This window comes from Coregonus lavaretus (assembly GCF_964263955.1).
Source record: "Coregonus lavaretus genome assembly, chromosome: 13".
Classification (NCBI taxonomy): Eukaryota; Metazoa; Chordata; class Actinopteri; order Salmoniformes; family Salmonidae; genus Coregonus; species Coregonus lavaretus.
In genome coordinates this window covers 30,525,024-30,552,124 of record NC_140000.1, presented here as the reverse complement: position 1 = coordinate 30,552,124, position 27,101 = coordinate 30,525,024, and the positions used below count along the sequence as shown (strand labels likewise).

The following is a 27,101-nucleotide window of genomic DNA, read 5'->3' as shown; positions in this document are numbered from 1 at the left end:
CATCAATGATATCAAAATTATAGTTTTAACCATGTTTTGAGGCTATACAGTGTTTGTTTACATTTACGTTGTTCACAGACATTGGAGTAAAACAAGCTTCTATGTTGGGTTCTGATCTCATCAGACATTTCTAAGTTATATTCTTGAAGAATCAATGGGTATATATAATTAATTTACAAGTCAAATAATCCATGTACCAATCGCAGATTGCGCCTTTAAGCTACAGCCTATTGAATTATATTATAAAATGCCATACAACTGCTACTCCCCAAGACTTGAACAAAAGTCTTTATATTTATATGGCCTGTCTGGAAAATTAAGAATTTTCACTTGGTAATTGTCAGCACATGAGCTCAAGAACCTGTGGAATGCTGTACTCAAAAATAAGCACAAAAAGAAGAAAATTGAAGTATTAATTTGCCAAATAATTACTTTGAGTAAGCCTCTGTAAGGACACATCTGAGAGCAGTGGCACAAAATGCAGTTGAGAAATACATTGTGGCATACATTTCCAAATCAGCACCAAAGTGCACCTCAGGGCAAACTCAACTGACAGTCACAAACCGTTGTGTAATACCCCTGTACAACAAATAAATAGACCATGTGTCGGTCAAAGTTGAGAAGAAATCCTATTACGTGTAATAATTATTGTCATGTTGAATGTGGTTAAACTACTTGTTAACATGGGGGCTCTGGGTAAGCAGGCTCTCAGCCCCTATTCGCCTGTCACTCATCACTAGAGACAAATATTACATCCAGTCACCAAAGGCTGATGTGCTGATTTGTGAACTTGTTTTACAATAGGTGTTCTTATTGTGCTCTGTCCTCGCATATTACTTTTTATATGATTACATCAATTTTTCTGCCCTGAGGCCCTCTGATTGGATCAAGTCATTATCATGTCTGCAGCCCCGTAGTCGTAGACATCAGCTGCTTAGAGAGAGGATGCTTGTAAGGGGGAGGGAACAATTATGGCCAAGACATTAACTTAATTTTCATGGACACTGTGGTGTATACATGAGGTACAATAAAAAAGCTGAAATCAGATCATCATATTTGTCTTTTGGAGGTAGTTCAGCTGTTTTATTTTGGTCTCACACATAATTTATTTTCATGTTAAATTGAAAGACATGGAAAATGTGTTTAAAATAGTGTTAACAATTCAACTAGTATTGTATTAAGGAATTAAAATCAAAGGCTACATTAGCATCAGAGACAAGGCTATGACAGAGAAACATTTGTTTGTCTTGAAATAAGTGCAAATGGAATTTGCTGTTTTCAGGTTAAATTAAATATTTTGATCTAAATACTCTGTCTGCAAGTGCATGATAATAATGGGTTTAATTGTATCTCAAATTAGAAAAACATGATGACAAAGCGTTCAAGATTGCGCCTAAAGAAAAGAACATCCAGCCTTGCCTACAACACAGACATAACTGGATAGGAGGGGTATTTAAAATGAGTTGACAACAAAAGTATCTCAACACAGGAGATTCAATCTCACACCAGCACAAGCAGTGTTCATTCTCACCAGATGGGCTTTCTGTGTGAACATCAGCAGTGTGTTTGTGTGTGCGTTTCAGTGCATTTGTGTGCGTTCGTGTGTGTGTCTGTGCGTGCATGCAGACCATGTGTGAGGGTTTGTGTGACACTCCAGGGGGCGATGCTGGGCGGCCACCAGTGCTTGCTTTCTCTGTCACACACACACGATGTGAAGACTCTACCTACTCCAATCACATATGCCACACAGACATCACTCTCACACATACACACCACAGCAATATGAAGGAATGCATCTTGAATATGATGAAGTAGAGAAAACGTGTCACTACACTGCTGGTAATAGAGGAACATCAACTTCACATGCAGAATCTTTCCCTCTGGTACAAACAGAGGTTTTTCACATCTGCCATCGATCATGTGACCTGTCATTGCTGTCATGCCACACTAACAAAGGTATATTCTCTGTGACACAATGTAATATGTCTGTGAGACAAATGCTCTTTTGGGGCCATGACATCGCTAAAGGGGCGTGAATCAGTGTCTCACTCCAGCTACATCTGCTAACGAAGCAGACAATATGCTGATTGCCAACATAACTTGCTCAAACAAATCTAATAATTTCTAATGGAAACAAAAAATCCTTACTTTATTTGAAACAAGTTTAATATGGAAAATGTTTATATTATTATGACCATATATGTGTACCAGAAATGACTAACTATTATTATCACTGCAGTACTTTGAAACTTAAAAGTACCTTTATTTGAAAGACTAGGAGTTGCAAATTACACTATCATGTCTTGTTTCAATAGTCCAGCAAGAACAAAATGGTATTACCTAGTGTCATTGGTTAACCAAACAAGACACCATCATTACTTATTATAGGCAACCGCATAATCTAAAGCTATACTAAGTGGGTCATAAGACAATATCATTTCAAAAATGTTTTTGTACACACAACTGGCTGCACTAAAAGCTCTGAAGGATATTTGCCAACACTAGTGTTAGAAATAAAGTGGATCTGATTTGTAAATATTATAACTTTTCTGCTACATATCATCGACATGGAACACTGTAGATGTAAACCTGCATTGTATACACACAACCTAACTTCATTTTTCCATTTCCGTGTAGTGAGCAGTAGGACAAGCAGTTCCTCAGGTCTGAATTAACCAATGACACTAGGTAATACCATTTTGTTCTTGCTGGACTATTGAAACAAGACATGATAGTGTAATCTTCTAACTGTTCCGATAGTCACACACACACACAAACAGGCACGCACACACATTTTTATGATAATTTAGTCACGATTCAGTGTGTGTGTGTGTTTTATGCATACACACTCGCATGCGCACACACACGCGCGCGCACACGCACACACACACACACACTGTGATTTATGACTAAATTATCATAAATATGTTGCCCATGTTGTTATAAACAAACCTTTACGTTACCAATCTATTATGTTAAGATGAGATCATATCTGTGCTGTGTGGTGTCCTTTTTTCAGATACAAGACATCCTAGTCAAGGGAAGCTGGGGAACAGATGGTTGCTAATTATATTCTTTCATTATATATATATTTTTTCACTCTTCAAGGGAAAAATAAATGTTCCCAAATTGAACATGTTTTTTCTCAGCCTCCATCAGGATTTATATATGTTTTATTCACCATCAATGTCTGGGAATCCAGCTCTTAACTGCTATTCATCCCCAGAAGGACACTACTATTTATTTTATGTTCCCAAAATAAAGAGGCCGTTTCAAAGGGGCCATCAGGAAAATGCATTTACATAAAACAGAAGTATTTTGTAACATCACCTCAAAGCAGAAGTTCTGCCTACTGATTTCACAACCGACACCTTGGGGATGACAACCTACATTAGGGGAAGAATACCTTTGATACTTGTAATGATGTTGGAAAAGCTACATTAACTACACACTACCCTTACATACCATATTTGGCCTATGTTATTATAATTCAATAATGTGTCTTTGTTTCTCAAAAGTCAATGTCAGCAGTTTAAAGGAAAGAAATCATAGCTGCTGATGACATTTTTTTGCACAAAAAATATTACAGGAACTGTTGGGTACACTCTTAGAAAAAAAGGTGCTATCTAGAACCTAAAAGGGTTATTCGGCTGTTCCCATAGGAGAACCCTTTGAATAACCCTTTTTGGTTTCAGGTATAAGTCCTTTCCACAGAGGGTTCTACATGGAACCCAAAAGAGTTCTACCATTATGACTGCATGGTTTCTTCTACTTGTTAATAATACGATTACTTGTTTCTGTATAATGGATTGTAATCATTTCTGGGGAGCTGTGAAAGATATTGATTCTGTATTTTTTCCCTTCTCTTTCTTTCTTCCCGGGGGTAGGCTAAAATGGATTTGTTTTTTTCTTGTATTTGCATGTTTCAAGTATTGAGTGTTCTAGCTTGTTAGTTGAACTAACTTCAACAATGTCTTATTCTACTTTTTAGATGGTGGACAAAAGTTTCAAGTAAAATTTAATATTTTCCTAGATTCCATTATTAACCATAGCTCAACATTGAAAACAGGGAAAGATTTAGAATGAGAATTAGTGAAATTGACTGTGCAAAAAACTAATCACAGGAACTTAACTTACTGCCAACATCAGGCAGTGAATAGTTGTGCCTGCTTTAAAGAGAGTAAAGGATCCCAAATGGGACATTTCCACTTGTGTTGTGCTAAAGAGTGGTGTGATTTGTCCACCTATAAATGTTATGCACAAATGCTCAACTTTTATTACTTTTGAACTTTTAGAAACATTTTCTGCATCTTTGGGTTTTCTAAAAACATTCAGCACCAAACTGTAAATATCAATTGTTGAACTTGAGGTCTTGGGTTTCTCTCAAACCCCATGTGACATAAAATGTCCAAACAGCAATTAGTACATTCCTAATTGCTTATTTTACACATTTTCAATTATTTATTTCTAAGTAAATAAACAGTAGAAAGAGAAAGAGGTAAAAAAAAAAAAAAAAAGGCTAGACTATTTGACACTTTTTTCTTTTATTTTTAACTTAATCTAATCTCATCTCAACCTTCTAACCCCTTTGAAAGAAACCAGGAATCCAGCCTGAAAATAAATAAATAATAACAACAGCAAATGTAGAGAAGGAGACCAGTCAAACACATGTGACCTGTTCTCTCTTTTTTTTATTGGAGAAGGATTTGATTGAGTGGATGAGGTTGTACTCTGATGAGTAGCATAAGATGCCATACCAGAGGGCCAACTCTGCAAATAGTAGGAGTGGTACGCTGAAAACAATTAAAACTACACGTGATAGACAGCTCAGTCAAAGGTTAACGATAAGTCACAGACAAAACGTCTTGTTTAAAAAGTGCATTCACAAACATGACAAATACTCTCAAAAGATGTCTATTTTCATGTGATACAAAATATGCATACCTGTTTTAGAGTTGTCTGTATTTCTATACATATGTATTTCTTTCAAATGACATTTTTTCCCATCTTTTTTTAAAAAGGTTAAAAGCAGGTTTGTGATAATAGCAGCTTCAGATATCTCAGCTTCTCCACTGTGCACCAGACATGTTACACATAGTCTTGGCTGGATATCCAAATAAAACTTCACAATGTGTCTCTGTTGTACAACTGAAATGACATGTTGTCTTTATTGAAAGAGATATTTATAAGTGAAGTCTGCAGTTTAGAAAAAAAGGATCAATAAAATGCTGGGGCCATTAAATATATTTTCTTATACCCGCTTTTTTTGTCAATATCATAAATACTAAAGACACAGGACAATATTATAAGACAATGCTGGGAGACTAATTGTAAAGATTAAAATAGTTTAAACATTTTTTCAAGTTTTCTACTTCATGAGAAAAAATTGTAGGCGAGCACAGTAACACCATAATTCCAAATTACTTCAGTCCCTTGCTCTTTGTGTAAGAGCAAACATAAACATTAGCCAAACAGCAGCTAGTCAGTCTATGCACATATAAGAGCTCGCTCAGCTACATTTTAGTCCTTTCACAATAAGAGGCTTGCCCATCACAATTGAGTCAAGATATTACTTTTCAAAAATAATCCTTAAAAGCAGTCAAACATACTGATAGAAACCAATAAGTACCATGCAAATCTTGCAAGACGACATATTCTCAAACAAGAGACAAAGTATTCTTCGTATGAGCGAAATATCAATGAGGAGGGGTGAACGGGCGAAAGGCAAAGACCTCTAACCAATACTAAATATTATATTTCCAAAACAAAACAAAAAAAACATAATCTGTACATAATATAGTACATAAGAGTTCAAACTGGGTTAGCAGTTTCTTTCCTTCTCGTAAGACTCTTGTCTTTCCTCAAAGTATTTTCCTTGTAATAATAATAATAATGTCTTTAATTGATCCCAATCTCTTTATTTTCCTCCATAAATCGAGAGAAGGGGCGTCTAGCCCCAACCTCCAGACCTGTCTTGTCCAGCCCAGTCATGGGAGGGCTGCTGCTGGCATTCACCCGGTCCATACGGTCCATACCTCCAGACATGGCCCCTAGCGAGGTCATACCTCCTCCACCCAGGCTGAAGGGCAACTGGGGGATGCCTCCGTTCTGGATGACGGAGATCTCGTTGTTCTTCATGGCCAGGCCGTTGGTGATGGCGGCAGCATACTGGTTCCAGAAGCCGGGGTCTACGTTCATGGCCCTCGCCGCCAGGTCCTTCTGAAACATCTCGCTAAACTTCATGGCGTCCCCGCCCAGCAAGGCCATGGGGTTCTCCACGGAGAGACGGCGTCCGCGACGGGCTGGTGCATTGTTCCACATGTGGGTGCCCATGTGCACCTGCATTCAGTCAACAGGAAACACAAGGAACAGACATTATTATTCAAGAGCCTCTGGTCTTTTTTCATGTTCTTTATGTTACTTTCTTTTTGAGGCAGACAAATGTACTCTTTCTCCTATACTTTAAATGCATATTATTATTATATTCTCTCTCATACCTTCAGGTTGCCTTTAGTGGTGAAGGCCCTTCCACAGATCGAGCAGCCAAACGGTTTCTCTCCTGTGTGTGTGCGCTCGTGGATCTGCAGGGCACTAGCTGAGGAGAAGTTCTTCCCACAGTTGTGGCAGTTGTGCTGCTTGGGGGTGCGACGGGGAGTTGGCGGTGCCAGCATGGGGGTGATACTGGTGCTCATGTTGGTCTGGGGTGCAGAAGCGGGCACTTGGATGCCCACGGGCATGTGAGGACTGTCATTCAGGGACATGGGCTTGCTGTGCCTGTGCCCATTCATCTCCATTTTGATCATGTTGGATGCTGTGTTTAGCAAGCTAGAGTTGCTCAGACCTAGAGCGAGAAAACAAAAAGAGGATATGTTTAGTTGGGAGAACAGAGACGTGTTATTCAAATGACATAAATGTGGAACACCATGTTTTTAGACATTTCAGATATCATTCATTGTAAATTGCGATTTGTATTTATTAATCTATTAATTTTCCTTGGAAACAAATTAATGAACAATAAATTAACCATATCAAAGTTAGGATCATTGAATATACCTCTATCTCTGCTCAGGAACATCATGTTGAAGTGGTTCTCCTCCTTGATGAAGTGCCTGCTAGGCTGGGTAATGCTAGCAGTCAGGTCCAATGCCCCATTACCTTCAGACACAGGTGCCGGGGATGGGGTGTCTGACTTCTCAGATTTCACTGTAGCCATTCCGTTGTTCTCCTGCCCCTCCTCTGCTGCAGTGCTGCTGTTATGGTTGAGTGTGGCAGGGGACTTGGATCGACGGCTCTCAGGGTGGCTGTGAGCAGGGGAGAGGGGCTGCATGGACCCTGAGGACTCAGATAGTGCCGGGCTTCCCACACTCTGGCCTTCCAGGTCCCCTGAGGCACACAGCGAGTCATTGATGAAGAAGTCGTTCTCTCCTCCAAACCCGCCACCATTCTGCATGGGCTTCAGCCCGAAGGAGCGGCTCATATTGACAGAGGAGTCGATCATCTTCATCTGGTTCTCCAGAGCAGCTATACTGGAGATGACAGAGGTAGGTGGGGAGCGACCAGGGGACATTCCTGAATATGGATGAAGAGGTTTGGATGGGTCCATCATCATCTCTCCTTCTTTCAGCTCTGCTTCATCCTCCATAGCTGCCTCCATCTCATCCAGTAGCTCGTCATCATAGTTGCTCATGGCGTCTAAGCTCTTCTCGTCAAAGGAGAGGTCGGTGTCCATCTCCTGGAGACTCTCAGGCAGGGGGGTGTTGGGGATCTGACCCCCCATGTGCATGCGAATGTGCTGCTGCAGGACCACAGCGTTCGTGAACTTCTTCTGGCAGATGGGGCAGGAGTGTTGGACGCGGAGAGGGGGCTTGGAACGATGAACCCCAAAGTGCGTTTTCAGATTGCCCTTGGTGGTGAACGCTCGGCCGCAGACCTTACATTTGAAAGGCCTTTCTCCCGTGTGAATGCGGTAGTGCATCTTGAGGGCGCTCTGGCAGCTGAGCACACGGTGACAGATGACACACTGGTTGGGGTCAGTCATCTTCTTGTCGATGTTCTCCACCAGCTGCTGCAGCTTTGAGGTCTCGGATGTTTGCATAGAGTCCAGGAGGCCGCCGAACGGAAACTTGGCCTTGAACTGATCAGAGATCATGGGGAGGATTGGATGGGAGACAGAGGAGGGGGCAATGATGGGTTCAGTACAGCTGCTAGTGGATGTGGTTGCGGTGACCGTGGTGGCAAGGACCACTTGAGTAACAGTGGTGGTGGTGGTCGTGTTCTCACCAGGCCTGGAAGTGGGGAGGTTTGGGGGCAGGTGGATGCCCTCTGGTTTCAGAATGGGAGGCATGTCGCCCCCTATGTTGGGCTGCGGAGACTGTGAGGTGGGGATCATGCCTGCTTCAGTGAAGAGGTTAGGTGACAGAGAGGCACACTCGCTGGAGGGTGGGGAAGGCCTCTGGGGTGATCTGCTAAGGGGAGTGAGGATCGGGGAATCACCGTAGCCTCCCATCATGCTGGGGTGAGTTGGGGGGAACTGGAGCCCGACTGAGGTGGGGACCGTGGGGAGAACAGGTTTGCTGTCCAGCCAGGTGGTCATGGGCTTCTCTGGGGGGAAGGACATACCATACGGAATGCCTGAACTGGTCGGAACGTTATCCAGGTATTCTGGCACGGGATAAGGGTTCATCTGGACATGCGGGTACTTCTCCTTGTGCCTCTGGAAGTGGACCTTCAGATTGCCCTTGGTGGAGAACCGGTTTCCGCAGATGTTGCACTTGAAGGGCCGTTCGCCGGTGTGAGAGCGCAGGTGGATCTGCAGGGCACTGTCACTGCCAAACACCTTGGCACAGAACCTACACTTATGCTTGAAGAAGGGGTCCTCTGAGCTGGGCTTGGTGTCGAAGACAGACACGTTGGGGGGCTTTCCCTTGCGGTGCCTCATCAGAGCGGAGAGTGGGTCGAGTGCATTGGCCGTGGCAGCTATACTGGCTAGCGGGTTTGGGAAGATGACACTGCTAGATGAACTGTGAGGTATCAGTGGTAGATTGGAGGGACTGGTGCTCAGGAGGCTGCTGTGGCCTAGTGAAGGGGGGCTGCTGGAATTCCTTGACAGAGCTGTAGTGCTGCTGCTCATGCCGCCTCCAGCTGCGGATCCAGCTCCACTGCTGCTGCTGTGTGTGATTGAAGCCATGCAGGAAGGCAGTAGAGACGACAGCACATTACCACTGGATGGAGGGAAAGAGGAGTTTGCTGAGGTGGTGTTGGGCATTGAAAAATGTGACTGGGTACTTTGCTTGGTATGGGAGAAGAGAGGTCCATCTACAGCAGAGGTGAGGGAGGAAGAGGAGGAGGAGCACAGGCTGTTTAGCGGTGAGGGCAACCTGATGGGCAGCTGGTGGACAGGGGGAGTGATGAAGTTGTGTAACTGCTGGAGTTGACTGGGCACGGCAGGGAGGCTGGAGGATGACGGCCCCTGGGAGCCAGCAACTGTGGTGTTGTGGTGGTGGTGGTGGTTTTGGGCCGGCTGGGCGACGGAGGGCTGCCTTTGCATCAACGCCACCTGACTGCGGATCTGTTCGATCAGTTGGAGTTGGTGGATCTGTTGCTGCTGCAGCGACATCAGCTGGTCCAGGATCATAGGGATGGCCAAGGGGGAAACCCCGCTCTCGCCCACCGCCGCACGGACACTCTGGGAGAACTGGGCCACTGCCACGCTGGTGCTGTGTAGCGTCTCCAGGGTGACGTTGGTGCTCGGCATGCTGTAGCTCTTCACAGAGGATGGGGCAGAATCACTAAGCTGAGGTAGAGCACCATCTGGCTCTGGGGAGGGGTCTCTCTCTTCAAGGTCCACTGGTTTCTCAAGAGACAGCTCCATGGGCTCGTCCTCCTTGTCCAGGGCACTGCCCCCCTCCAGGGCTATCTCTGCGCCCTCATCATCCTCACCGGGGCTGTGGCTGCTGCCCTCTCCAGCGTCCTCGCTGTCTGCCTGGTCACTACGGCAGCTTGGCGAGGGCGATGGCTCTGCAGGATACTCCCGGGAGGGTTCGGTTTCGTTTTCGTTTACTATGAGCACCAGGGGGTTCTTGATGCAGCTCGTCAGGTGTTCGCAGAAATCGGACCACTTGAAGAACTCGGCGCAACACTTCTCACACACGTGGGTCTCCTCGCTCCCACTGCGGCTCTCATTCCCACTGTCTGCGTCATCCAGCACTTCTCCTGTGGCTGAGGATAGAAGGGGATGGAAGGGGGAGGGAGAAAGACAGTGATGGGAGGGAGACAAAAAAGGAGAATTAATGAATAAATAATCAATAGAATTTCAACACATATTCTGCAGAGCAGCTCTGCAAAGATTTAACCTTTAATTATTTTTTTTGCTTTCTTTTAACGTGACCAAAATCAATATTCTCTTCTTTTTTTTTTACTCTGAACAAATTGCCCTAGTTCACCAATTCTCAAGACCCAGTTTTGCGCATTCGAGCCCTCTCAATAGAGCCCAGATAATAATTTTCTTTGTGCAATCCATCAAATTATGAGGGCCTATCAATTGTGGATACTGCCGCTTAATGAAATTCCATAGAAGCTATTGATTTCCAATATTTCATACAATTCACAGCTGCGTCGTCTGTTGGGTACAAATCAGGTCTTTGATGGGCCCATTAGGATTCTCCTATGCTATCAAGCCCAGTCATTTCCACCTGAATTTCAAACGCCTGAGCCTCTTCATTTAGCATTGCTAAGGTAATACATAAGCCCTGCATCTAAAGTGAATAAATAAATTCAACCTTCAGCAACTGCTTGTGACTAGCAGCAATGCAATATGGAGGCCTAGTGTATTCTACTTTGAGAGAAATGTATAGAATATGTTTCAAATTAAAATGGATGAGACTTCTTGTTGCTATTGTTGGTGTTTATTTCTCACAGAACGTACCGTGAAATTTTACCCATAATGTAAATGAGGACGGGAGCCCAAAATATATTCATACCGAAAATGATGCCCTTACGACAGTACATCTTTTGAAATGAGAAAGATTATATTTTTAAATGAGTAACATGCAGCTTTCGTTACTCAGTTAGGTTTGTTCATCTTTCTTTCTCTCTCTCCCTTTTTGAAATGAGACTCAACAAATTACATGCTAGTGCCATGGCAGCAGTCTCTGATTAGTTACACATGTTTAATCACAGTTGTAAGAAGCCACTTCCTCTTCCGCATAATGCCATCAAGTGCCAAGAAAGCAAGTATGTTCACCCGAACATGGTCCTAATTCACACCTGATCAAACCATGAATACATACCCCCTTTTCCGTTTATTTTATCTCATGTTCAAGTGGCTGCATGACTGAGTGTGTGTGCGTGTGTGTGCGTGAGGGCAGTGTGTTAATTATTCCCATAGTGCGAGCTTGCTACTCTCCTACATGGAAAACTGCATGACTGCTTTACTTCAGAGACCCCAGCCACTATGACTTGACACCCATATACTCGTAATTAGAACAGCAAGGAAATGTGCTGAGGTTTTCTAGCTCCTTCTACTCCGAAACATGATTTGCTTGTTTTGAAGTGCTTAACATGTGTATAAAAAAAACACAAGGAGAGAAATAGTGGCTGTGGATGTGACAAAGTGAAACCTTTGAAAATGTCAAATGGTAAAATGTAAAGACATGGACCACCTTTTAGGTTACTATGGTTCAGTGGTTTCCTTCAGCCTGAAAATGCATTCCAATACTATTTATTTCCAATTAGTATATTATCACAATCAGTTAATTATGTAATTGTATATGTGTATATATGTAAGTGAACATAATAATACAACTTTAAATATTAACATTAATTTTAACTCATTCAAAATAAAAACATATTTCATTGCATGATCATTTGCTAAATAAAAGAAATCAAACAGATCCACTACAAATACTTTTTCACCCAGTAACAGGAAGTGAGGATATTAAAGTATTATTCCCACACTAACCCTAACCCTAGTGCAAGACTGTTTTAAAACATAATTCAAAATGCCATCCCAGGGAGTCATGTTTATAGTGTGTGTGTGTGTGTGTGTGTGTGTGTGTGTGTGTGTGTGTGTGTGTGTGTGTGTGTGTGTGTGTGTGTGCGTGTGCGTGCGTGTGCGTGCGTGCGCAGGCATCTCTGTGTGTGTGTGTGTGTGTGTGTGTGTGTGTGTGTGAGAGAGAGAGAGAGAGAGAGAGAGAGAGAGAGAGAGAGAGAGAGAGAGAGAGAGAGAGCGATAATAGTGTATTGTAGGTGTTTATGTATGAGCATGTTTGCTTGTGAGGGCAAAGGAACAAACACAGGTGAAATAAAAATCAAAGCAAAACCAAACATGGCACTTCTCCAGGGAATCACTCAGCCACAAGTCAACAAATGAGAGGACATACTAGGACACATGCGGTGTTGATGCTTGCAGTTAAGGGTTACATTTGGACTAGTATGGAGTCTGGTTCGGGTGGCATTTTTCGTTCAAATGTATTTTCCAAATGTCAACACACATACCACTGTCTTCCATCCCCAATAAAAAATATGTGTCCTCCTATTTACTATTTAGACAAAAGTGGTGGACATGGCCAAAATATGCTGTGAATGAGGATGTACTATACATGTGTTACTGGAACATACAAACACACACACACACACACACACACACACCAACAACAGGAATATAAGCTACGTACTTTCCCATTTCCATAAATTATCTCTATTTTTTCTCCAAATCAATCCAAACGTTTTACATTTTACAGACTACTGTGGTTCATTCAACATGCAGAAAACGGTGAGAGAACCTACGTTGCTCTATGCTTTAGTTCATTTTGAAGGGCACAACATCGCCGACCTGTATCACAGCCTTCGTGACGCCTACGTGTCAGTTCAATGAGTCATTAGTGAAATAATTCATCACTCTTCCTGTAATTTCTGGCCAACGGGGCGACTACACTACACCATCAGGGTCCGGTGTCTTTAACTTAATTAATAATCAACAGAAAGGCTTTTGGAGAGGCTATCAGCCCATCCCCGAGAACACGCTGGGGGCAGAGTGACGCCAATGGCAGGCATTATTTGATTTCTTCCTGTATGGTGTGACACAATGGCATAAATTAAGTTAACGATATGACAACAAACATGACAAGCAGTGGAAGCCAGGCATGAAAGAATTGCGCAAAGTTCATAAAGTATTTTTCATAAATTGTGTCTTTAGTGGTGTACATACAGTATTTTTAGTAGTATAGGCTACACAGCTTCCATTTGCACAAATGTACCTATGTATACATTTTGTGAAATAGTTATTAACTTCACAAGTTATTGGAAATAGCAAAGCCACGTGATTGAAGGCAGAAATCCCCTTAGCCGATCAACGGACACAGGGGCTCATTTCCATAATTTAGGGTGAAAGGTCAATAATCTCAATGAGTAGGCATTGTTATAAACCGATTAGTTATAAGCATTTATTATAGCAGTTATTATTGTCCGTTTCTCATTTCATTCATACAATTTGCTTTGTAAGTGGGTGCCTTTGTGGGCCTATGCCCAAGCACACAACATAAATGTTGATAAATTGTGATTTGAGTATTTTAATATCTGTTATTATCTAGATCTAAGCATGTTGATGATTTTGCATGTTCAAGATTAATACAAATTAATCTATTGAGAATTCTCATTATAGTGAGATTACTGTAAGTGATTGAATTTGAAGGGACATTATTTGAGGATGTGGATATCACATACTGTACATTTCATTATAGTCCAACAACGTTAACATGTAGCCCCAATACTGGCCATGTCCCTCTGTTCAGAACAATTATATAAACAAGAATTAGAAATTGAGGGGTCACTACCTTTCAACAATCCCTTTGATACAATGTGTGGGTCTACACAGATTTGTCATAGAAACATATCACCACATGCATTTCTTTATTTAATTTACTTTGTGAACTGATTTAAATCATATGTGAATCATCCATATCCCTATTGCTAAAATAAAAGCAGATGACAGTAGTATAATACCAATATTCAATATATATATTTCGGTTAGTAGGCCTACAATCTGGAATGTGAAGGGTATCGCTGTCTTATTGAGATAACTAGAGACTTCTTTCTGGGAAGATAAGCATTTGATTTTGGGGTTGATTTTCTAATTCTGGTGCAAATCTCTGCAAATATAACAAATATGTGGTAAATGAAACATTATTTTTTAGAGATGATACAAATTAACTGTACTTTTCTAGAGGAAGTATAATACACATAAGACATAGGTTGTTTAGGTTCTATGCGACTGAGGCTAGATCTTGTTTAGTGTGAATGTGACTTTGTGCGTGTGTGTGTGTGTGTGTGTGTGTGTGTGTGTGTGTGTGTGTGTATGGTGGGGGGTGTATTGATTCTCTTATAGCATGAGAAAGGAAGGCATTAGAAAATCCAATGTGGTTTTCATTTCTTTAAGAGTCTTCCTTTACTCAAATGCAAATATGAAGCTCAACACAATCAATAGGGGGATTGTAAGACTTTGAATCATTGTATCCGCTATCTTGCTCAGCAATCTTCGGCATCCTAACTGAAACCGCTAATCTGACATATTATATCAGACGAGGTATTCATGCTCTCTACTGATTCTGTGAAAGCCACTGAGCAATGTATTGAGCAAAGTATTGAGCAATTACAAACTGCCATTCTTAAAGGTCCAATGCAGACGTTTTTTTATCTCAATATCAAATCATTTCTGGGTAACAATTAAGTACCTTACTGTGATTGTTTTCAATTAAAATGGTCAAAAATAAACTAAAATAGCTTCTTAGCAAAGAGCAATTTCCCAAGCAAGAATTTTTCTAGGACTGTCTGTGAGTGGTCTGAGTGGGGAGGGGAAAACTGAAAACTAGCTGTTATTGGCAGAGAGGTTTGGAACTGTCTTTCTTATTGGTCTATTAATTAATTTACTGCCTGGTGATGTCACCAGGCAGGCCAAATCTCCATCCCACCAAAACAGCCTGAAATTTCAGGTGGTCTTTTCAAACAGCTCGTACACTATAAGGGCATTATCATAATTTTCACAATTTCACAGTATTATTCCAATCTCATAGTGTGGAAATATATACAAAATCAAGTTTTTGACTGCACTGGGCCTTTATCAATGTCCAGATTCACTAACAGCAGGGCAAATGCACATGCCACCCCTTCACCCCAAACACACACCCACCCACACAGATGTGTGCGGTACAGTCATACATGCAAATACCCGCACGCACGAACACACACTTGCAATTCAAAAAAACTCAATAATCATGCAAACTAAATAAAAGGCACCTAAAAGGTTTGAAAATAATGTTTTTATTATACAAAAAATAAGTTACAAAAGCTTTTTACTCAGGAAATTACATTATCTAATTTAAATTATTCTCCTTTGCCTAAACAAACACTGTTTCTTATGATATCACATGCATGATGACATGATAGCATGGCCTGCACCCTCTACCAAGTACTTCCACTTAGGTCCGAGTTTAGCATTAATCACATATCCCCGGACTCGCCAACTCCTCTTTCCCTTTAAAATGCATTTTTCTCAAGTATTTAGGAGAGCTTAGAATCCTTAATAGGTCCAGCCCAAGCTGTGAGAGAGGGGGGTGAAGAGGGTGGGCAAATAAGGAGGCCTGCTGGGTTTAGCAATGTTGGAATTACTTTTCTCCATTGCATTCTTTTTCTCACTATCTCCCGCCATTTCCGTGATACTTTTACATTCCATCTTACCTATTTATTTTGTACTACAACCGTCCCGTCAAGGTGGCTAAGGAGGAGAGGACATTCCCAAAATGCCATCCCTCCATGACACACACATACACAGGGGTGACTCTCCCTGCTGCCTCCCTCCAAGACAGAGCCAGTGGTGATGATGTATGTACGCCACGTCTCAAACAGTTCCTCTCTCGGATCTCCCCACCAGCACCGTCACACACATCCCCATCCGCACCTGCAGAGCAGTCCCCCACCAAGCAGAGCTCTCTATTTCACTAGGCCTGGCCCTCACGCAGAGTGGTACAGTAATATCCTATCCTCTCTAACAGAGGGGCCTTTGTCACTGCATGCAGATGTGGCCTCAGCCCAAACATTAACGATTTGTTTGTGTAAGCGTATGCAATACAGTATTCAATGACGGCCCTCTCTCCGGATGACTGTCTGTGCCACGTCATGTTGGCGAGTTCCTCTTCATTATATTTATTGTGCGTTTTTTAAGTGCTAGGGGTTGTAATTAAAAGACAGCCATATTGGGATGCCTTCTTCTTGGAAACATTTTTGGCATGGCTGTGTGGGTGGTCCAGAGGCCTCCACCAAAATGGTGAGAGAGGATTAAAACAAAAGCCAAACAAAGCCTCACTGGAGGGGAAGTGGGGATACAGCCCATGTTGTCACTGCTATCAGGACGTTCCCTCGCTATATATCATCTTTCCTTTATCTCTTTCTTAATTCCATCCATCCACTTCAATAGGTTTTCCCTTTCTCGTTTCGCTCGTTCATTTACAAATGTTTACTAAGTGTTAGCAGACACCCTAACACTGCGTCACTTAAAGAGGTTTGACATTATGAATGGTTTGAGAGGATTCATTTTAAATAGTTGTATTTTGAGGAATATAAATGTAGTAATACAGTTCAGTTGACAATTGTTGTGTGTGTGTGTGTGTGTGTGTGTGTGTGTGTGTGTGTGTGTGTGTGTGTGTGTGTGTGTGTGTGTGTGTGTGTGTGTGTGTGTGTTCTCCCTCACCCATGGTGTAAGAGCTCTAAATGGACTAGATGCAGAGGAAGCAGCAGTGAGATGAAAGCCCGTCACTGTTAACACTTTCTAGGACACGGGTAAGCCACGCTGCCAAGGTCAATGGCACAGATGTTCTAATTGTATTATGAGCTTGACATCTAGCGGCAGCCCCTGGCAGGGCGAGGTAGGCAAAGGTTAAGTCAGCGAGCTCTATCAAAGCACTTCTAACCAGCCACCCTCAGGGCAAGTGGCTAGGAGGCCTGGGGGGTGAGAGGAGTGGGAAGGAAGGAGGGGGAGGCCAGGCCAGACAGAGGCTTGTTGACACTGTATGTGATTCCCCCTTTTCTGGGCCACCACACAATAGGGCCCTAAAGTGCTACATTAGACAACAATGTAAACTCCCCACAAAAGCCCTACACACAAAAAAGGTCAAATCAAGTCGGCATTTAAATAACTGATACATCCCAATTAGACGCAGGCAGGAGGTGTAACGCAGCCGAGAGCAACAGCATCATATCTGAATTGCAGAGCCAGGAACCCAAAAAGATATTACATAAAAATAGAAGACTGGATTCATCCAATAACCTTTAGAAAAACGTATACTATGGTGTTTTTTATTATATGAATGCTTGATGCTATAGGTATAGCATCTCTTTGCTGTAGGCCTATGTTCCTTTGCTGTGTTGTGACTGAGAGGTTACACACACTCAGCCAGGTCAGTGACTAACAGAATGGACATTAAGTCCTAACAGTGTACTGAAAGAGGATTGGACCCTCTGAATTCCTTTGTACAAAATACGCAATTTTTACTTGAGGCACAATAATCAATAGTGGTCTCAGTAGCTGTACAATGGCAATACGTAATCTGATCACAGTTAAATCATACGTTTTGTCTGACATAAAGTGGTAGTTACTTTAGGTCATATTGGTGGAAATACTGCATTGTAGGGTATCTTATCGAATGGTCTGTCACTGTCTTTTGTCCAAAGGTTGAGAAGGCTTCTCTCAGTGAAGCACAGTCTGTCCTGATAACAAGCAAGTCAGTGTATTCTTCCAACATTAGAAAGGATCATCCGTAGCAATCGACATCAACTTAAAATGATAAGCAGTATGACCTTGGCAGTTCTCACACAGCAATCATGTATGGCGTGTAGTGTGTGTGTGTGTGTGTGTGTGTGTGTGTGTGTGTGTGTGTGTGTGTGTGTGTGTGTGTGTGTGTGTGTGTGTGTGTGTGTGTGTGTGTGTGTGTGTGTGTGTGTGTGTGTGTGTGTGTGTGTGTGTGTGTGTGTGTGTGCGCGTGTGTGTGTGTGTACATGTATGTACGTGTGTGTGTACGTGTGTGTGTACGTGTGTGTGTGCGTCTCTGCATACATGTCTATGAGTGAGTGTAGCCGTGTGTGCAGCCAGGTCACCCGTGATACAAGTCAGTATTGAAATTTGCCGTTTGAGAAACACTAACTCTGAGAGCTGGTAGCAGCGTGATCCACAGACTATGTTCATCTTCATCTCTTTTCAAAAGTAAAGACTTATAAGACAGAAGGAGAGAGGCATTCCACTCAAATATATTTGCCCTAAGGGGAAAATATCCAAACCAACATAACTGAAGAGGGCTTTCTCATTGACACAGCTGTTTGATATGAGATAACTTTTTCTTGAACAGGCCCATGACTGTAGGCTCTTAATTATGCTTCAAATAGAGCACTTATTTTCTCTTCTTATTGAATTAATTGGAAAATACTGATTTCCTTCCTCCTCCTACTCACGTAATCCTCCCTTATAGTTAACGAGGATCATCTTTAAATGAATGCTTTCCTTTATAAGGTCCTTATAACCCTCTAAAACACAATAGATGGCATATGACAATCATAACCATGCTGTTCTCAGCATATATGCCTGTAATCAATAGATGCCATTTTATCATTCAAAGACCAGTTTGAAATGAAAATAGATACTATACAATACTGTATTTTGTTAAATCCCTGGTTCTTGACATATACAAGAGAATGTGTTATTAACTTGATATACAGATTACACTTTAATGCTGGCTTTACTCTTGCAATTCATAGCTATAATAAACCAATGAGTGAGGCAAGTGTATTGTCCAATCAGTTTAGCTAGCTACATTACATTTTTGTGACACTGACTGCCCTATCTATTCATGTGTAACGCATGGCATGGCATGATAAGACAATGCATAAATAAATGAATCACAACCCATGATCAGCATTGTGACTTGGTCACCCTAAAATGTTCACATGGAAAGAAGACTGTTATTTGTCCCTAGGGATGACATCACACTTTTTCTATTTTACAGGATCAGTACAAAGGATGCTGTATGTGCTGGTCAGCGATGGTTCAAGATAATGATAGTTATTTTGTCGAGAATACCACGTAAACTGTATGGATAGTCAATAAGAAATGCTGACTAACACATTACACTCTTTCTCAATCTAATAGAAAGAGCGAAAATAACGTGTTGATAATTTCAGAATGCTGCTAAAATTACTTGAAAAATCCTTAGGATTGCATTAGGAATGTTGGACGTCACCCATGGGCACCAGTGGACAAACACTATTTCAGCACAAGAAGAAAAACAAAGAGGTATTGTGAAGGTTCAAAATTATCAAATGATTAAGACCTATCGCACTAAACTTAAATGGTATTTATATTATTTTTAAGGTATATAGGAACTTTTGCAAGCTGCAGATCCTGATTTTTTTTCTTCTTTTCAAAAAAATATGTAACTAAATCACGATTCCTGAAATCTAAAATATATAACAAAACAAACATTGTATGTACAATATTGAATGCATCTTTACTGAATAATGAATCATGCACAATTACCCATTTTATGAATATACATGTGAATTAGACTACATTATAAACAAATCACTGGAGCCTGATGCGAAACCCTATCCAAGATTTGTATTCGATAAAAAAGGTTTGTTCAACACTAATATATATAAAAAATATATACTTTCATTTAAAAAATGTCCGGATAGGCTATAAAAACCAACTGACATGAATTTTCGTTTTGTGTGCTTTGGGTGAAGATTTCACTTCAGTTTTCTAGTTATAAGGTTTTACACTCTTCAGGCGCACGCAGCACAGATTACTAGAAAAGAGTGACCCCTTTCACACGGCTAACCCTGTCAACTGATCGTGTAGACATTGGGAACTATAGGAAACAAACCAAGTGTGATACATTGATGTGAGGGAGTAAACAAAAACATTTCCATGACAAAACATGCTCTGCACTTAATCTATCGCAGAATATGCAATCCGCTCCTTTGAATGCCAAGATAGGCATCGATACTGGAAAATAACCTACCGTATGCCAACATAAATACATAAAAAAGTCAACGTATTGTCGTCCTATGTTATGAAGAAAATTGTATTAAAATGTATTGATGAAAATACTTTCTAAAATTCCGAAACATAATATGATGTAGAGCGTGGTATGTTCAACATAATTACATTGCTTGCTATTTTACATTTGTACATCTTGTGTGCTATGCCTGTGTGTGTGTGTGTGTGTGTGTGTGTGTGTGTGTGTGTGTGTGTGTGTGTGTGTGTCTGTGTGTGTGTGTCTGTGTGTGTCTGTGCGTGTGCGTGTGCGTGTGTGTGTCTCTCAGAGAGAGAGAGGGAGAGAGAGAGACAGATCCACACCAACTGATGAGGTTGCGTTTAAAGAAATACCCTTTTTGATTAATATAATATTTAAAAGCATATTAATATAGTTTCAAACTATAGTTTCTTGATACGAAAACTCTTATGAACCATACTCTGAAACAGATAGCTAATTTGCGCTCGTATAACGCAGTAGGAAATGTATTGGCATGTAAAAACTAAGACACGTATAAAATTGTGTTGTGGGAGTTATCGAATTAACACTGTTAAATACTGACTTGCATTTGCTTGTCTTATGTTGCTTTGTTAGCTAAAAGCACGACCAACAACGGTAGGCTATTAAAAGTCCCTTCAAACGTTTTTGTTTGATAGTAGCTTAAACTGCTCTGAATAAAGCTTGAAATGTCACCAAATGACTTTCTTGTAATAAAACAGGTAGGCTAATTCTCGGATAAAGTAAAGAGTTCCCAGCCCTTTTGGAGTTTGCGTTGGGTTTCACAACATGATGAAACCGGTGGAAGGGATAAGGAGAGCTATACGTAAAACCATAGGCAAAGTTTCGCAGGGACCACGACGTCTACATATCCCATTATATTTTAAGTCAAATTACCGAAATTATAAAGTCACTTCTACATAAAAACATAGCCTTTCCAACACAAATTATGTCCTGGTCAAGAGCATGAAAAGTTGCCTGCTTGTATTCGGAGAATATACTGTTAGAGTTGTACATGCATATAAAAAGATTGTCCCACCCGCCGATAGAAGCATGACTTACCATTTTCGGACACCACCCCGGCTATTGTGGGATCCTCGTCCGACTTGAGATGCTGTGGCTTCGCTTGCTTGCGACGGGACATGCTGCTGATACGCTGCGAGATGTTTCTGCTTTTTGCAGATACATCAGCAGAGACCGAATGAAAAAAAATGTTCACAAATAGTCTGGTTGCAAAAATTACGGGAATTTGCTGGTGTTGCTGTTGCGTGGATTGCGCATGTCGGCATATAATTATGATAGTGAATAATGCATTGCGATTAATGGTACTGTGTGAGAGGGATTGGCTGAAGTCCAGCGGACACACTGGATATGGTAATGAGTGACAGACTAAGCAATTAGCTGCTTCACTCTCAGACTATCTGTCTCTCTTCTCTTGCTATCCACCTCCTCCAACAACACACCAAATCTTGCTTGTTACGCCCAGCATTCAGGGGGGTCTACGTCGCGGAAGGTCAGCTTTTCTCCTTTTCTGCGGAGCTTTGTATCATTAGTGCTGGAGATTCATTGGTGCAGCTCTTTTCTTTCGTGTATCCCATACTTCAGCCATGCTTTTAAGTCGTATTTTCCACTTCGGTTGTGAATTTGTGACACTTTAGATGACGGAATTCGAGCAGTTTGCCTCAAAACTGATATATTCAATCCATATTTTCTTCCATCTTATTTAGGCTAGATAACTTTTGTCCCACGACTGAGTCCTTCCTCTGAATGTGGCTGTGTGCATCTGAAATTGTTTTTAATGTCCCTGAAGTGGTTCAGTCTTTTTTTATCTTCATATAATTGACAGCATCTTCATTCAAATAAACTCCTTGCCGTTGGACATCAGTCGCCGACACCCGCTAGAAGCGGATGGGACGGATAAAGTTTTTGAGGATGGTTGTGAGTTGTTCCCAGTGCGGCTTGATGATGCAATTCCGTTGTAAAGGGGAATTGTAAAAGTTCGGGTTGATTGCCAGCGGATAAACAAGGAACATACTCTTTTGAATTGCCACTCAAAGTTTGTTGTGCGTCTTCTCAGAATCGACGCACCTTGTCGGAGTTATGAAGTATGAAATAGTCCCTTGTCTCTATACGCACCTAATAATTTGTATAATGAGCGTTTATAAAAAGAAAAAACACCCCAACTGGCGCTGGGTGGCTAGATGTGCTTTCCCCCCTCGTGGTGCTTTGCTCCCGGCTGTGCGTTTGGCTCGAGCTGCTCTCCAAAGTCCCCTCTCTCTTCTGTCAGTTGCTCGCCAAAGACCCCGGTCCTTTCCAAAGAGCTTTAGATTTTTTTTCTGATCGATCTACTTTCTCATATGTCGGACATGAAAGTCTTCTTCGACTTCACTTGATGGTTGGTAACAGGAGCACTGCTCGGGAGGTTTGATGTAGCGGTTGTTGCCTTCGCCTTTAGCTCCGTGTGTGGGGACTGCGCTGTGTGTGAGAGAGTTAAACCTTGGGCTAGGTTCAGCCCATTGCGTTGAGCGACCGCTAGGATGTACCACACCGTTACTGTTAAAGTCATAAGCTTCACACTAGGCTATGGATTCCACAACGGAGCGATTTGATATGATATAGCCATATGTTTCCAAATATCAACCATCGGGGAATCATCAGTTTGTCTAAGGTGTAGTAAATTAATACAAAAATGGGTCTGTGAGTTTATGCATTCCTGATTCCGTATCCCTATAGCTTCTAACATTAATTTATTGCGAACGATTTGCTCTACATTTTATCATATTTTAATTTTTTTATTTTGTACATAATATGGAAGAAAACATTGGAGAAATAAAAGTGTTGACACTAAGAGTTAATGTGTATTTCATTGTAAATTTGACTTTGGTGATGCTGTGCTGGAGGCCTACTTCACCCCCTTTAGATACAATATTAATTTAAAAAAATGCTCCACACAGAGCGTTTATTTGCAGCAGTCTACAATTACATTTTAGGTGTGTAACGTGTTTAAGTTCAGTTTTAGTTCAAGATAGGCTATAACAAACAACCAATAATGTATTTTCATCTGTGAAATAATATGAATGTGTGTTTTTTCTCTTCCTCAGTGTTCTCCTGTGTTAAATAAACATGCCCTGGCTACATTTTCTTGCAAATGGTGATTTACATTGTAGCCTAGTAGCCTACTTTGCAAGTGTGTGACTTGGGGTGATGGGGAGGGGTCCATTCGGAGGAAGGGCTGTGTGGGTGACAAACACCTGTGTTGCCATATTTGTGTCAATCCCTGTATGGCTTTGCGTCCAACATTTTTTATATATTATTTTCAAAACTCAGAATGTGTTAATCACATTGAAAACGGGAAGTAATAATTGATTTAGTTATTTTTCACATCATAATAGACTATCAATGTGTTTCTCTTCCCTGATGCAGAAACGAATAGGAATTAGCCTTTTCCCGTCGTGCATGGATGCAATTCTATAACCTGCATATTGCCTTACTGTGCAATTCTATATAACCCTTATTGCCCTAATCTTTCTCAACAATTACATCAATAAAAGTGCAGTTTTCCTATTGTCTCTTTCGAATAAGATAAATCAAACAGCTGCCTATCAGCCAAATGCAAATGATCTAATAATGTAGGCTAATATCTTAACAGATGTGACCTAAGAAATAAAATAATAAGTGACGTTCTTATTTTATATTGTTTAATTTCATATAGTGCACCTTGTTAGAGGATCCTCTGGGTTTGCTTTCGAGATAGGCCTACTGCTGAGTGTTTTTCATTGGGTTGGGTCTTTTTCCCCGTGTCTAACATGTAGTGAGATATATTTTCCTTGACAACAAGGTCATCCAGTGAGCAAACTTTAAAAAAATTCCATCATACCCTTAGAAGTTATGTCCAAAAGGATGTTATTATCTGGTATTAATAGATGCAGCCCTGCAGACAAAATCAGCTATTGATAATTGCAAGGAGTATACCGCAGCTACTGTATCGATCGGCGTGTCCTCCACTCCCCTGGTATAGAGAGATAAGAAGACAGACTCTTTAGAGCAATATAATTTATTTTGACCTATCTGCTTGCTACAGACTTATGATGAATAGCTAGAGTGGCTGAAGTCCTTTATCACGAAAGTTACCCCTTGATATAATATTGATTCTTTATAACTAACTCGCCACACAAAAATCAAACTGTCCACTTGGCCATCATCATCATCAATATCATCACAAAGGCAGAGGAATGAAGATCCCCTGTGCCTTCTAAAGGGAGCTCTCACAATCTGCTCTCTAATCTTTACTTCGCTGATGATGAAAGGAAAAGAAAAGAAACAAAATGCTATTTAATCCTGTACACACACCTTGTGTGAAAGGAAGACACAATTCGATCAGTAGTATTGTCGACTGGAGAGGCTTATGTTGAAATTGTTAATTCATTTTACGTGCGTTTTTGATTGATGTAGCCTGTAGGCGCGCGCGTCTCATCTCCTGTCTCCATAAACGTCCATCTCCGAAGATGACAATACTGTTTTAGTTCAAACCTACCTTAACCTCTGTCAGTTTCACCTGCATGAGACTAGCACTGTGGGAGGCACTTGCCAAGTGACTTGGTCCACTCATTCATCACGTTAAAATAGCCTAATACCCTGTCACCACTCTTATGATGCAGTTATGGCCAGTTATGGCGTTTTCTTTGGAGATTTATTTAAACGAAACATTAGGATGGATAAATGTGTAGCTTAGTTTAAATTGAATTAAACAAATATGGATATTTAATCAATAATGTGAATAGCCTTCCAAACACATGCATAACATATAAGTATAACTATTTTGTAAACCTAATATGGAAATCCAACTCTTCTGCCTTTTAAAACTATTAGCCTAGTGATGACTATATTAGGCCTACAATAACATGTTTGTTGCATATACGCTATTAACGCTGCACTCTGTCTGTATCCGCTCCTTGAGGGCGAGTGCACTGGTAAAAGGGAGGGAGGGAATGAGGGAAACAAGAAACATGTAATCACCCAAACAACCGTTTTAGTCCTTTCCCCCTGGATTTGTGTCGTAAGGTAAGAACAGGGCACTTCTACTGCTAGTACTGTATTGATAACATAAAATGTACCGGCTGACTTTTATTCCATACTCTTTCCAAACACCCTGCGCTGAACAGATAGTCTACGGTATCTACTTCAACGGATACACGGGAGGCCGCGAGACCGTAACAATGGGACTTGAAGGTAAAGTGTTGCTTTACAGTCGTAGTGGTTGTAAAGGGGAGGTAGCCTATTGCATGCATAGTGATGAATAAGCAAATTAAAGTAATCTTCGTCATTTATCCTAAATAGATGTGTTATAACAGAATCGTGTTTGTGTTTGTGTGGGGAGATAATTTATCTGTTGGAGGTAATACATCATCATTCATCACGGTGTTTTGAGGCGAATATCCGAAGTAGTCAATGTTTCCTTATGTCTGTGAATGAAACCATGCATAGTCATTCATGTCTGTTGCTGCAACTTGTGTTATTGTGACTTCTAATCTGATGGGATGCGTTTTACAACCCACCTCCAGCACCAATGCGCATAGTTTTGTCTGGTGCTAACCATTTCATCATAAGCCACAGCTGTGAACTAAGTTGTCTTGCTGGTCTTTGTTTCTGATATGTAGATTCAATAGATTACAATATCCAATACATAGATTACCCCAGTGGTCTATTTTATTAAATGCTTTTGTATTGGTTTGTCACAGCCCAAAGTCAGGACTAAACCAACAGTGGTTCACATCTCAGAGCTGATGTGTTATATTACAGACCATACCAGTTCATGTCATGGAACTGGAAATGTATTTGCTTGTTATGTTTAAATCTGTGGTTATTGTTTCATTTTGAGGACACCACACCACAACACCAGCTCTCACAGGCTCAAGTCAGAATTAGACATTCATAGGTCAAAGTTGTTCCAAAAGTCAAATTTTCGAAGTGTTTAATGTTAAGTTCAGGAATTAACTCCAAATTCTTACGGTTAGGTATTAACTCCGAATGGTTAAGGTTTGGGATAGGGCTTAAAACTAAAATATCAAAAACAACTTTCTAATCAGAGGCAGATGCTTACACTCATCCACCATCACCATCCACAAAGCCCTAGCAAAATCTAAACTTACTTGAAGGTAACAGTGCTCACTGTTGCCCCTAGTGGCCATTTTCACCGTAGTCTACTGACATGGATGGAAGTCGAATACTGACTTGTATCATGAGTGACCTGGCTGTGCATGCAAGCGTACACAAACACACACAGACACACACCCACCACGCACAAATATATGTGCCTTCGGGAAAGTATTCAGACCTCTTGACATTTTCCACATTCTGTTACTTTACAGTCTTATTCTACAATTGTTTTTTTCCCCTCATCAATCTACACACAGTACCCCATAATGATGAAGCAAAAACGCTCCCCATACTTATGTAAATAAGGTATTTCTGTTTTTTTGTTTGACTAAATCTGCAAAAATATCTAAAAACCTGTTTTGCTTTGTCATTATGGGGTATTGTGTGTAGATTGCTGAGTATTTTGTTAAATGTTTTATCCATTTCAGAATAAGGCTGTAACGTAGCAAAATGTGAAAGAAGTCAAGGGGTCTGAATACTTTCCGAAGGCACTGTATATATTGGGGGAGAAGGGCCTTGGTCAGGGAGGTGACCAAGAACCCAATGGTCACTCTGACAGAGCTCCAGAATTCCTCTGTGGAGATGGGAGAACCTTCCAGAAGGACAACCATCTCTGCAGCACTCCACCAATCAGTCCTTTATGGTAGACTGGCCAGACGGACCCACTTCTCAGTAAAAGGCACATAACAGCCTGCTAGTTTGCCAAAAGGCACCTAAAGACTCTCAGACCATGATAAACAAGATTATCTGGTCTGATGAAACCAAGATGGAACTCTTTGGCCTGAATGACAAGCGTCACGTCTGGAGGAAACCTGGCACCATCCCTACGGTGAAGCATGGTGGTGGCAGCATCATGCTGTGGGGATGTTT

General features: G+C 41.2%; 1 protein-coding gene across 1 annotated transcript; it reads right to left on the bottom strand.

The window, feature by feature from the left end:
- Window positions 1–4,643: 4,643 nt before the first annotated feature.
- Window positions 4,644–21,219, bottom strand: LOC311140756 (sal-like protein 3; the record flags this gene model as incomplete). Its single annotated transcript, XM_084175971.1, has 4 exons — window positions 4,644–6,339; window positions 6,498–6,841; window positions 7,054–10,218; window positions 21,138–21,219. 4 exons carry the CDS (start codon window positions 21,217–21,219, stop codon window positions 5,899–5,901), a joined length of 4,032 nt encoding a protein of 1,343 aa, XP_084032097.1. The 3' UTR covers window positions 4,644–5,898.
- Between the last annotated feature and the right edge of the window lie 5,882 nt (window positions 21,220–27,101).